At 47.5% G+C, this 13,054-nt stretch overlaps 1 protein-coding gene across 1 annotated transcript; it reads right to left on the bottom strand.

The window, feature by feature from the left end:
• Nucleotides 1–2,002: 2,002 nt before the first annotated feature.
• LOC149427474 (G protein-coupled receptor 39-like) lies at nucleotides 2,003–12,935 on the bottom strand. Its single transcript, XM_089667993.1, has 2 exons — nucleotides 11,842–12,935; nucleotides 2,003–2,235 (listed from the first exon to the last, which is right to left on the bottom strand). The coding sequence occupies exons 1-2, from the start codon at nucleotides 12,680–12,682 to the stop codon at nucleotides 2,003–2,005; spliced, it is 1,074 nt and encodes a 357-aa protein (XP_089524119.1). The 5' UTR covers nucleotides 12,683–12,935.
• Nucleotides 12,936–13,054: the final 119 nt, after the last annotated feature.

Below are 13,054 nucleotides of genomic sequence, written 5' to 3'. Positions count from 1 at the left end.
GGAGCTACAGAGACGCTGGAGAGGCAGAGCGAAGGAACTACATAGACGATGGAGAGGCAGAGCGAAGGAGCTACAGAGATGCTGGAGAGGCAGAGCGAAGGAACTACAGAGACGACGGAGAGGCAGAGCGAAGGAACTACAGAGACGATGGAGAGGCAGAGCGAAGGAACTACAGAGACGACGGAGAGGCAGAGCGAAGGAGCTACAGAGACGCTGGAGAGGCAGAGCGAAGGAACTACAGAGACGATGGAGAGGCAGAGCGAAGGAACTACAGAGACGACGGAGAGGCAGAGCGAAGGAGCTACAGAGACGCTGGAGAGGCAGAGCGAAGGAACTACATAGACGATGGAGAGGCAGAGCGAAGGAACTACAGAGACGATGGAGAGGCAGAGCGAAGGAACTACAGAGACGACGGAGAGGCAGAGCGAAGGAACTACAGAGACGCTGGAGAGGCAGAGCGAAGGAACTACAGAGACGATGGAGAGGCAGAGCGAAGGAACTACAGAGACGCTGGAGAGGCAGAGCGAAGGAGCTACAGAGACGCTGGAGAGGCAGAGCGAAGGAACTACAGAGACGACGGAGAGGCAGAGCGAAGGAACTACAGAGACGCTGGAGAGGCAGAGCGAAGGAACTACAGAGACGCTGGAGAGGCAGAGCGAAGGAACTACAGAGACGACGGAGAGGCAGAGCGAAGGAACTACAGAGACGATGGAGAGGCAGAGCGAAGGAACTACAGAGACGATGGAGAGGCAGAGCGAAGGAACTACAGAGACGATGGAGAGGCAGAGCGAAGGAACTACAGAGACGCTGGAGAGGCAGAGCGAAGGAACTACAGAGACGATGGAGAGGCAGAGCGAAGGTACTACAGAGACGACGGAGAGGCAGAGCGAAGGAACTACAGAGACGACGGAGAGGCAGAGCGAAGGAACTACAGAGACGAATAAATAACGTTCCTTCTGTCCCACAATCCCAGATCATTGTTGTGTTGTAGATAAAAACCTTCCATCATCCTTCAAGACATGAACCCCCATCATCCTTCAAGACAGGAACCCCCATCATCCTTCAAGACAGGAACCCCCATCATCCTTCAAGACAGGAACACCCATCATCCTTCAAGACATGAACCCCCATCATCCAGCAAGACAGGAACCCCCATCATCCTGCGAGACGGGAACCCCCATCATCCTGCAAGACGGGAACCCCCATCATCCAGCAAGACAGGAACCCCCATCATCCTGCGAGACGGGAACCCCCATCATCCTGCAAAACAGGAACCCCCATCATCCTGCGAGACGGGAACACCCATCATCCTTCGAGACGGGAACCCCCATCATCCTGCGAGACGGGAACCCCCATCATCCTGCAAAACAGGAACCCCCATCATCCTGCGAGACGGGAACACCCATCATCCTGCAAGACAGGAACACCCATCATCCTTCAAGACATGAACCCCCATCATCCAGCAAGACAGGAACCCCCATCATCCTGCGAGACGGGAACCCCCATCATCCTGCGAGACGGGAACCCCCATCATCCTGCAAGACGGGAACACCCATCATCCTGCAAGACGGGAACCCCCATCATCCTACGAGACGGGAACACCCATCATCCTGCGAGACGGGAACACCCATCATCCTGCGAGACGGGAACCCCCATCATCCTGCGAGACGGGAACCCCCATCATCCTTCAAGACATGAACCCCCATCATCCTTTGAGATAGGGACCCCCATCATCCTGCGTGGTCCTTCATGTAGGATGTGTATACACATCAAATCGATTGTTTCTGCTTCCACTTTGCCTTTCTGGTAGATCGATAGCAGATTGTATAGAGATTGTACAATCGAGTTGTAGGACGGGAGGCGGGTCTCCGTGTTCTACATTCATACGAGGGGCACAGACTACATCTTACTAATCAGATGGAGGGATTGTATGAAATCGGTTTTATTGTCAGTTCTCTTGTCGGTCTGAGGTGTGTGGCTGTCACCGTCTGTGGAATTCCTCTCATTGGTCATGGTGGGCGGCGGCTCTGTGGTTGGATGGAGTGTATGGAGCGCTCCGTCTCCGCACTGAGAACGGCTCCGCTGGGATCTCGTCTGTTAAATTGATGGATTTGATAATCGTTTTTGGCACACAACCGTTTCCTTCAGATGATTCCGTCTGTTCGCTGACTGTGTATGGCGGCATTCTTCGAATGGCCCAACCCCGAAGATCGATGAGGAAATCGTCCCACCTGTCTGCGATGAAACCGGAATCTCGTCTCCCGATGTCAGATGGATGGAGGGCAATTCAACCGAGAAAGGAAAAAACGGTGATATGATTGTACAATGTCATCATATGAGACCAGCAGACAACGTCAATGTCACCGTCTGATCGATGTTTATAAACAATGTTACTTTGTATCTCTATCTCCCGTCTGATCGATGTTTATAAACAATGTTACTTTGTATCTCCATCCCCCGTCTGATCGATGTTTATAAACAATCTTGCTTTGTATCTCCATCTCCCGTCTGATCGATGTTTATAAACAATGTTACTTTGTATCTCTATCTCCCGTCTGATCGATGTTTATAAACAATGTTACTTTGTATCTCTATCTCCCGTCTGATCGATGTTTATAAACAATGTTACTTTGTATCTCTCTATCTCCCGTCTGATCGATGTTTATAAACAATGTTACTTTGTATCTCTCTATCCCCCGTCTGATCGATGTTTATAAACAATGTTACTTTGTATCTCCATCCCCCGTCTGATCGATGTTTATAAACAATGTTACTTTGTATCTCCATCCCCCGTCTGATCGATGTTTATAAACAATGTTACTTTGTATCTCTCTATCCCCCATCTGATCGATGTTTATAAACAATGTTACTTTGTATCTCTCCATCCCCCGTCTGATCGATGTTTATAAACAATGTTACTTTGTATCTCTATCTCCCGTCTGATCGATGTTTATAAACAATGTTACGTTGTATCTCTCTATCTCCCGTCTGATCGATGTTTATAAACAATGTTATGTTGTATCTCTATCTCCCGTCTGATCGATGTTTATAAACAATGTTACTTTGTATCTCCATCCCCCGTCTGATCGATGTTTATAAACAATGTTACGTTGTATCTCTCCATCCCCCGTCTGATCGATGTTTATAAACAATGTTACTTTGTATCTCTCCATCTCCCGTCTGATCGATGTTTATAAACAATGTTACTTTGTATCTCCATCCCCCGTCTGATCGATGTTTATAAACAATGTTACTTTGTATCTCTCCATCCCCCGTCTGATCGATGTTTATAAACAATGTTACTTTGTATCTCTATCCCCCGTCCGATCGATGTTTATAAACAATGTTACTTTGTATCTCTATCTCCCGTCTGATCGATGTTTATAAACAATGTTACTTTGTTTCTCCATCCCCCGTCTGATCGATGTTTATAAACAATGTTACTTTGTATCTCTCCCCCGTCTGATCGATGTTTATAAACAATGTTACTTTGTATCTCCATCTCCCGTCTGATCGATGTTTATAAACAATGTTACGTTGTATCTCTCTATCTCCCGTCTGATCGATGTTTATAAACAATGTTATGTTGTATCTCTATCTCCCGTCTGATCGATGTTTATAAACAATGTTACTTTGTATCTCTCCATCCCCCGTCTGATCGATGTTTATAAACAATGTTACTTTGTATCTCTCCATCTCCCGTCTGATCGATGTTTATAAACAATGTTACTTTGTATCTCCATCCCCCGTCTGATCGATGTTTATAAACAATGTTACGTTGTATCTCTCCATCCCCCGTCTGATCGATGTTTATAAACAATGTTACTTTGTATCTCTCTATCCCCCGTCTGATCGATGTTTATAAACAATGTTACTTTGTATCTCTCCATCCCCCGTCTGATCGATGTTTATAAACAATGTTACTTTGTATCTCTATCCCCCGTCCGATCGATGTTTATAAACAATGTTACTTTGTATCTCCATCTCCCGTCTGATCGATGTTTATAAACAATGTTACTTTGTATCTCTCTATCTCCCGTCTGATCGATGTTTATAAACAATGTTACTTTGTATCTCTATCTCCCGTCTGATCGATGTTTATAAACAATGTTACTTTGTATCTCTCCATCTCCCGTCTGATCGATGTTTATAAACAATGTTACTTTGTATCTCTATCCCCCGTCTGATCGATGTTTATAAACAATGTTACTTTGTATCTCTCTATCCCCCGTCTGATCGATGTTTATAAACAATGTTACTTTGTATCTCTCTATCTCCCGTCTGATCGATGTTTATAAACAATGTTACTTTGTATCTCTATCCCCCGTCTGATCGATGTTTATAAACAATGTTACTTTGTATCTCTCCATCCCCCGTCTGATCGATGTTTATAAACAATGTTACTTTGTATCTCTATCTCCCGTCTGATCGATGTTTATAAACAATGTTACTTTGTATCTCTATCTCCCGTCTGATCGATGTTTATAAACAATGTTACGTTGTATCTCTCTATCTCCCGTCTGATCGATGTTTATAAACAATGTTACTTTGTATCTCCATCCCCCGTCTGATCGATGTTTATAAACAATGTTACGTTGTATCTCTCCATCCCCCGTCTGATCGATGTTTATAAACAATGTTACTTTGTATCTCTCCATCCCCCGTCTGATCGATGTTTATAAACAATGTTACTTTGTATCTCTCTATCCCCCGTCTGATCGATGTTTATAAACAATGTTACTTTGTATCTCTCTATCTCCCGTCTGATCGATGTTTATAAACAATGTTACTTTGTATCTCTCCATCTCCCGTCTGATCGATGTTTATAAACAATGTTACTTTGTATCTCTATCCCCCGTCTGATCGATGTTTATAAACAATGTTACTTTGTATCTCTATCTCCCGTCTGATCGATGTTTATAAACAATGTTACTTTGTATCTCTCCATCCCCCGTCTGATCGATGTTTATAAACAATGTTACTTTGTATCTCTATCTCCCGTCTGATCGATGTTTATAAACAATGTTACTTTGTATCTCTCTATCTCCCGTCTGATCGATGTTTATAAACAATGTTATGTTGTATCTCTATCTCCCGTCTGATCGATGTTTATAAACAATGTTACTTTGTATCTCCATCCCCCGTCTGATCGATGTTTATAAACAATGTTACGTTGTATCTCTCCATCCCCCGTCTGATCGATGTTTATAAACAATGTTACTTTGTATCTCTCCATCCCCCGTCTGATCGATGTTTATAAACAATGTTACTTTGTATCTCTCTATCCCCCGTCTGATCGATGTTTATAAACAATGTTACTTTGTATCTCTCCATCTCCCGTCTGATCGATGTTTATAAACAATGTTACTTTGTATCTCTCTATCCCCGTCTGATCGATGTTTATAAACAATGTTACTTTGTATCTCTATCCCCCGTCTGATCGATGTTTATAAACAATGTTACTTTGTATCTCTATCCCCCGTCTGATCGATGTTTATAAACAATGTTACTTTGTATCTCTCCATCCCCCGTCTGATCGATGTTTATAAACAATGTTACTTTGTATCTCTCTATCCCCGTCTGATCGATGTTTATAAACAATGTTACTTTGTATCTCTATCCCCCGTCTGATCGATGTTTATAAACAATGTTACTTTGTATCTCTCCATCCCCCGTCTGATCGATGTTTATAAACAATGTTACTTTGTATCTCTCTATCCCCGTCTGATCGATGTTTATAAACAATGTTACTTTGTATCTCCATCCCCCGTCTGATCGATGTTTATAAACAATGTTACGTTGTATCTCTCCATCCCCCGTCTGATCGATGTTTATAAACAATGTTACTTTGTATCTCTCCATCCCCCGTCTGATCGATGTTTATAAACAATGTTACTTTGTATCTCTCTATCCCCCGTCTGATCGATGTTTATAAACAATGTTACTTTGTATCTCTCTATCTCCCGTCTGATCGATGTTTATAAATAATGTTACTTTGTATCTCTATCTCCCGTCTGATCGATGTTTATAAACAATGTTACTTTGTATCTCTCCATCTCCCGTCTGATCGATGTTTATAAACAATGTTACTTTGTATCTCTATCCCCCGTCTGATCGATGTTTATAAACAATGTTACTTTGTATCTCTATCCCCCGTCTGATCGATGTTTATAAACAATGTTACTTTGTATCTCTCTATCCCCCGTCTGATCGATGTTTATAAACAATGTTACTTTGTATCTCTCCATCCCCCGTCTGATCGATGTTTATAAACAATGTTACTTTGTATCTCTATCCCCCGTCTGATCGATGTTTATAAACAATGTTACTTTGTATCTCTCCATCTCCCGTCTGATCGATGTTTATAAACAATGTTACTTTGTATCTCTATCCCCCGTCTGATCGATGTTTATAAACAATGTTACTTTGTATCTCTCTATCTCCCGTCTGATCGATGTTTATAAACAATGTTACTTTGTATCTCTATCCCCCGTCTGATCGATGTTTATAAACAATGTTACTTTGTATCTCTCTATCCCCGTCTGATCGATGTTTATAAACAATGTTACTTTGTATCTCTATCCCCCGTCTGATCGATGTTTATAAACAATGTTACTTTGTATCTCTCCATCCCCCGTCTGATCGATGTTTATAAACAATTTTACTTTGTATCTCTCTATCCCCGTCTGATCGATGTTTATAAACAATGTTACGTTGTATCTCTCTATCTCCCGTCTGATCGATGTTTATAAACAATGTTATGTTGTATCTCTATCTCCCGTCTGATCGATGTTTATAAACAATGTTACTTTGTATCTCCATCCCCCGTCTGATCGATGTTTATAAACAATGTTACGTTGTATCTCTCCATCCCCCGTCTGATCGATGTTTATAAACAATGTTACTTTGTATCTCTCCATCCCCCGTCTGATCGATGTTTATAAACAATGTTACTTTGTATCTCTCTATCCCCCGTCTGATCGATGTTTATAAACAATGTTACTTTGTATCTCTCTATCTCCCGTCTGATCGATGTTTATAAACAATGTTACTTTGTATCTCTATCCCCCGTCTGATCGATGTTTATAAACAATGTTACTTTGTATCTCTATCCCCCGTCTGATCGATGTTTATAAACAATGTTACTTTGTATCTCTCTATCCCCCGTCTGATCGATGTTTATAAACAATGTTACTTTGTATCTATCTCCCGTCTGATCGATGTTTATAAACAATGTTACTTTGTATCTCTCTATCCCCGTCTGATCGATGTTTATAAACAATGTTACTTTGTATCTCTATCCCCCGTCTGATCGATGTTTATAAACAATGTTACTTTGTATCTCTCCATCCCCCGTCTGATCGATGTTTATAAACAATGTTACTTTGTATCTCTATCTCCCGTCTGATCGATGTTTATAAACAATGTTACTTTGTATCTCTCCATCTCCCGTCTGATCGATGTTTATAAACAATGTTACTTTGTATCTCTATCCCCCGTCTGATCGATGTTTATAAACAATGTTACTTTGTATCTCTCTATCCCCCGTCTGATCGATGTTTATAAACAATGTTACTTTGTATCTCTCCATCCCCCGTCTGATCGATGTTTATAAACAATGTTACTTTGTATCTCTATCTCCCGTCTGATCGATGTTTATAAACAATGTTACTTTGTATCTCTCCATCCCCCGTCTGATCGATGTTTATAAACAATGTTACTTTGTATCTCTCTATCCCCGTCTGATCGATGTTTATAAACAATGTTACTTTGTATCTCTATCCCCCGTCTGATCGATGTTTATAAACAATGTTACTTTGTATCTCTATCCCCCGTCTGATCGATGTTTATAAACAATGTTACTTTGTATCTCTCCATCCCCCGTCTGATCGATGTTTATAAACAATGTTACTTTGTATCTCTCTATCCCCGTCTGATCGATGTTTATAAACAATGTTACTTTGTATCTCTCTATCTCCCGTCTGATCGATGTTTATAAACAATTTGTCGCACAGTTTTGTTTGTACAGGAGTGTGTAGCTCTGGTTGAGATGTTGGTTGCCATTGTTGGGGTCCTCGATGGTGTTGTCTATCTTCTCGCCTTTTTCTTGGCTTATATTAACCCTAAACCTGGCAGGATCTTACAATAGGGATTTGCCTCCCGTGGACTTTGGTGGGATTCACCTCTTTGCTCGGATTCAATGACATATCACCATCAGAGAGGGTCTCATATCACCATCAGAGAGGGTCTCATATCACCATCAGAGAGGGTCTCATATCACCATCAGAGAGGGTCTCATATCACCATCAGAGAGGGTCTCATATCACCATCAGAGAGGGTCTCATATCACCATCAGAGAGGGTCTCATATCACCATCAGAGGGTGTAACGGAACCGGACCCCGACTGCACTCGGGTATTTCCATTAGACTCCCTTCCCTGTCCGAACACAGATCCCCGGACACCACCGCTGACCATACAGGAAATAGACGGCTTTATTGTAACATAGATACAAGATATATACACAGGGCGGGGCTATACACCCAGACAGGAAACACATCAGCAGGCCGTCCCATCAGGGGGAAGGGCTGCCGGAAACATTACATCCCATAATAGTTTGCTCCCAAGCAAGACACACAATAGAACAGTAGGATGCAGCCACATGGCAGAGAACAATGAACAACCCCCCCCCCCCCCAATATTAGAACATTCCACCCTGTACCCCTAACAGGCACAGGGGGGCTTACACATAATAGGAACATGGGGAGCTGAGACAGGGGTCTCCCCACCTCTTCAAAGGGGGCTGTGTTTCCTGGGCCCCCCACCCAAAGTGAGCTGTGTTCCATGGGCCCCCCACCCAAAGTCACTCCCGTCACAGAGGGGGGCTCACACCACCACCAGAGGGGGGCTCATATTACCATCAGAGGGGGGCTCATTTCACCATTAGAGGGGGGCTCATATTACCACCAGAGGGGGGCTCATTTCACCATCAGGGGGGGCTCATTTCACCATTAGAGGTGGGCTCATATCACCACCAGAGGGGGGCTCATTTCACCATCAGAGGGGGGCTCACACCACCACCAGAGGGGGGCTCATATTACCATCAGAGGGGGGCTCATTTCACCACCAGAGGGGGGCTCATTTCACCATCAGGGGGGGCTCATTTCACCATTAGAGGTGGGCTCATTACACCACCAGAGGGGGGGCTCATACCACCACCAGAGGGGGTCTCATACCACCATCAGAGGGGGGCTCATTACACCACAAGAGGGGGTTTCATATCACCACCAGAGGGGGGCTCATATCACCACTACAGGGGGGCTCATATCACCACCAGAGGGGGGCTCATATCACCATCAGAGGGGGGCTCATATCACCACCAGAGGGGGTCTCATACCACCATCAGAGGGGGGCTCACATCACCACTACAGGGGGGCTCATATCACCACCAGAGGGGGGCTCATATCACCATCAGAGGGGGGCTCATATCACCATCAGAGGGGGGCTCATACCACCACAAGAGGGGGGCTCATACCACCACTACAGGGGGGCTCATATCACCACCAGAGGGGGGCTCATCTCACCACCAGAGGGGGTTTCATCTCACAAGGGGGGGCTCATATCACCACCAGAGGGGGACCTCATACCACCATCAGAGGGGGTTCATATCACCATCAGAGGGGGGCTCATACCACCACCAGAGGGGGGGCTCATATCACAAGGGGGGGCTCATACCACCACCAGAGGGGGGCTCATTTCACCATCAGAGGGGGGCTCATACCACCACCAGAGAGGGGCTCATTTCACCATCAGAGGGGGGCTCATACCACCACCAGAGGGGGGCTCATTTCACCATCAAAGGGGGGCTCATATCACCATCAGAGGGGGGCTCATACCACCACCAGAGGGGGTCTCATTTCACCATCAGAGGGGGGCTCATACCACCACAGAAGGGGGCTCAGTGACCAATCGAATGCTGTGACTCGTTGTACTTCGCTATGATCTCTCTAGCTCCGCCCCCAATATTTCCTCATTATTAGGGTCACAAGTCATATGGGGCATGGACCCTCAGAGTCGGGGGGTCACCTCCAGGCCCCAACTTCAACACTTCAATCTGATTGTACAATTTTGCATTTGAGAAGTACAAAAATGAACCAACAGAACAAAGGACGGGATTGGATGAGGAGGGAGATAGGCGGAGTCTGAGGAATGTCACTGGAAGGTCTGTCTGGATGCATGGAAGGTGACCGATTGCTCAGACAGGTTCTCACATCCCACAGACGTTGGTCAATCGGAATGTGACCCGTCCTCAGCCCCTCGGAATGTGACCCGTCCTCAGCCCCTCGGAATGTGACCCGCCCTCAGCCCCTCGGAATGTGAGGCGCCCTCAGCCCCTCGGAATGTGACCCGCCCTCAGCCCCTCGGAATGTGACCCGCCCTCAGCCCCTCGGAATGTGACCCGCCCTCAGCCCCTCGGAATGTGACCCGCCCTCAGCCCCTCGGAATGTGACCCGCCCTCAGCCCCTCGGAATGTGACCCGTCCTCAGCCCCTCGGAATGTGACCCGCCCTCAGCCCCTCGGAATGTGACCCGCCCTCAGCCCCTCGGAATGTGACCCGCCCTCAGCCCCTCGGAATGTGACCCGTCCTCAGCCCCTCGGAATGTGACCCGTCCTCAGCCCCTCGGAATGTGAAGCGTCCTCAGCCCCTCGGAATGTGACCCGTCCTCAGCCCCTCGGAATGTGACCCGCCCTCAACCCCTCGGAATGTGACCCGCCCTCAGCCCCTCGGAATGTGACCCGCCCTCAGCCCCTCGGAATGTGACCCGTCCTCAGCCCCTCGGAATGTGACCTGTCCTCAGCCCCTCGGAATGTGAGGCGTCCTCAGCCCCTCGGAATGTGACCCGCCCTCAGCCCCTCGGAATGTGACCCGCCCTCGGAATGTGACCCGCCCTCAGCCCCTCGGAATGTGACCCGCCCTCAGCCCCTCGGAATGTGACCCGCCCTCAGCCCCTCGGAATGTGACCCGCCCTCAGCCCTCGGAATGTGACCCGCCCTCAGCCCCTCGGAATGCGACCCGTCCTCAGCCCCTCGGAATGTGACCCGCCCTCAGCCCTCGGAATGTGACCCGCCCTCAGCCCCTCGGAATGTGACCCGCCCTCAGCCGCTCGGAATGTGACCCGCCCTCAGCCCCTCGGAATGTGACCCGTCCTCAGCCCCTCGGAATGGCGGGAACTTCGCTCGGATTCTCACAATGAAATCCTTTGTCGCGGATCGTCATATAGAGAGCCGGCCACCAGAGCCACATGGAGTCTGTCATCTCCTGGAAATGCCAGTTGCTCGGCTATTGGTGATAGAACTGCTATTGTTCTGTCATTGTTGACCTCACACGTTCCATCTCAGTGACAAAACCAATACTGACTTCACTGGCTACATGCTTGTTAAACTGCAAACACATTTTTTTAGGTCTGGATAGAGAAGGGAAGGACTAGAACCCTGCTCTGTTGGGAGATTTCTCCTCACTTCCTGTCCCAGGGACCTGCCTGTTAGTGGAGGAGATTGTCCAACAGAGACACGGACACGAGGACAATGTTATTGTGGAGTCGGGGGATGGGGGAACCTCTGACTCTTGTCTGTTTCCTTCACTTCCTGTGAAAGGTTCCCGCAGGACAGGAAGTGGGGGGAAATCTCTAACAGAGCAGGAGAACCTGGCAGGGGTTCTAGTCCTTCCCCATGTTAAAATCAGAAGATCAGCAGAACTCCTGGCAGCAGCGTTACCGCCCCCCACCCCGCCCCTCCCCCATGTCTTCCTGTACAGGTCACCCTTAGGCAGGAGCACGACTTACCCAAGAAGATGATGGTCTGTTTGCGAGCTGAGCTGGCCTCTGAGCTGTTACTTTTAGTCATTTCGTTGGTCTCGGTGGTCCCAGGTGGACCCTTCACTGTGATGGTTCCTTTCTTGGCCGCCATCAGAGTCGCCATCATCTTCCGACACATGAAAGCCACGCAGGCCAGAACCGCGATGTAGACTACGAAGGCGCTGAAGATGCTGGCCTGGTAGGCCGACCACTTGGAATGAAGGTTGGTGCAAAGTGTCCTATTAGTGGTCAGATGAGAAGCGTTGGAGATGCTACATGGAGAGCGCCGGCCTGACATCGACCTCAGAGGATATTCCGCACCCATCGTGAAGACCAACGGTAAGGCCACACTGACCGAGGTCAGCCAAGCAAAGCAGATCATCAGCTTGACAGCGCGGGTGCCGGCAATCAGCTTGAAGCGGAAGGGGTGGCAGATGGCCATGTATCTCTCAAAGCTAAGTGTGGCCACGTGGAAGATGGTGGCGTAGCTACACGCCTCGAACAGGAAGCAGTAAATCTTACACGTGATGTTCCCGTAGGTGGAAGAAAATGGAAACCAGATGACAGAATACAGCTCCACCGGCATTCCCAGGAGGAGGACCAGCAGGTCTGAACAGGCCAGGCTCATCATGTGGTCGGTCACTCCTTTCTGTAGGTAGCCCTTGTCCCTCAGAACCTTGGTGGTCTGGATGGTGACACTGTTCCCGATGATCCCGGCCAGCAGAATCACTCCATACAGGACGGTCAGCGAGATTTTCACAGTCAGTTGTACCTCAAAATCCGTAACATGCGAGTGATCGATGAAGTCGGCGCAGGGATCTGCCGCCATCTCATAGGTCTGTGTGGTTCCTTCGGATGAACTAGGTCAGAGGGTGATCCCTACTGAGGTCCCCATAGTCCAGGCTAGACGTGGTGATCCACCCGTACGAGACGAGGACCGTGGTGATCCACCCGTACGAGACGAGGACCGTGGTGATCCACCCGTACGAGACGAGGACCGTGGTGATCCACCCGTACGAGACGAGGACCGTGGTGATCCACCCGTACGAGACGAGGACCGTGGTGATCCACCCGTACGAGACTCCTGGGCGAGGTGCGTGGACTGAGCTTCGCCCTCGTGAACTATGGCAGGCGTAGTCATTGTATGGACCGAGTTAAACATTTACCAGGCAGATCCACGTGTGGGAAGCACCAGATTGGG

Source organism: Staurois parvus, unplaced genomic scaffold (assembly GCF_062004578.1).
Source record: "Staurois parvus isolate SC_StPar_1 unplaced genomic scaffold, SC_StPar_1.0 ptg003727l, whole genome shotgun sequence".
Classification (NCBI taxonomy): domain Eukaryota; kingdom Metazoa; phylum Chordata; class Amphibia; order Anura; family Ranidae; genus Staurois; species Staurois parvus.
This window is presented reverse-complemented; position numbering and strand designations above follow the sequence as displayed.

Bases quoted from the DNA above. Each gene is read 5' to 3' on its own strand.
- LOC149427474 (XM_089667993.1), bottom strand. From the start codon at position 12,682: ATGGCGGCAGATCCCTGCGCCGACTTCATCGATCACTCGCATGTTACG. The intron at 2,236-11,841 runs GTAAGTCGTGCT...GTTTCATCGCAG, and splicing joins ACAGACCATCATCTTCTTGG to ACAGGTGGGACGATTTCCTC.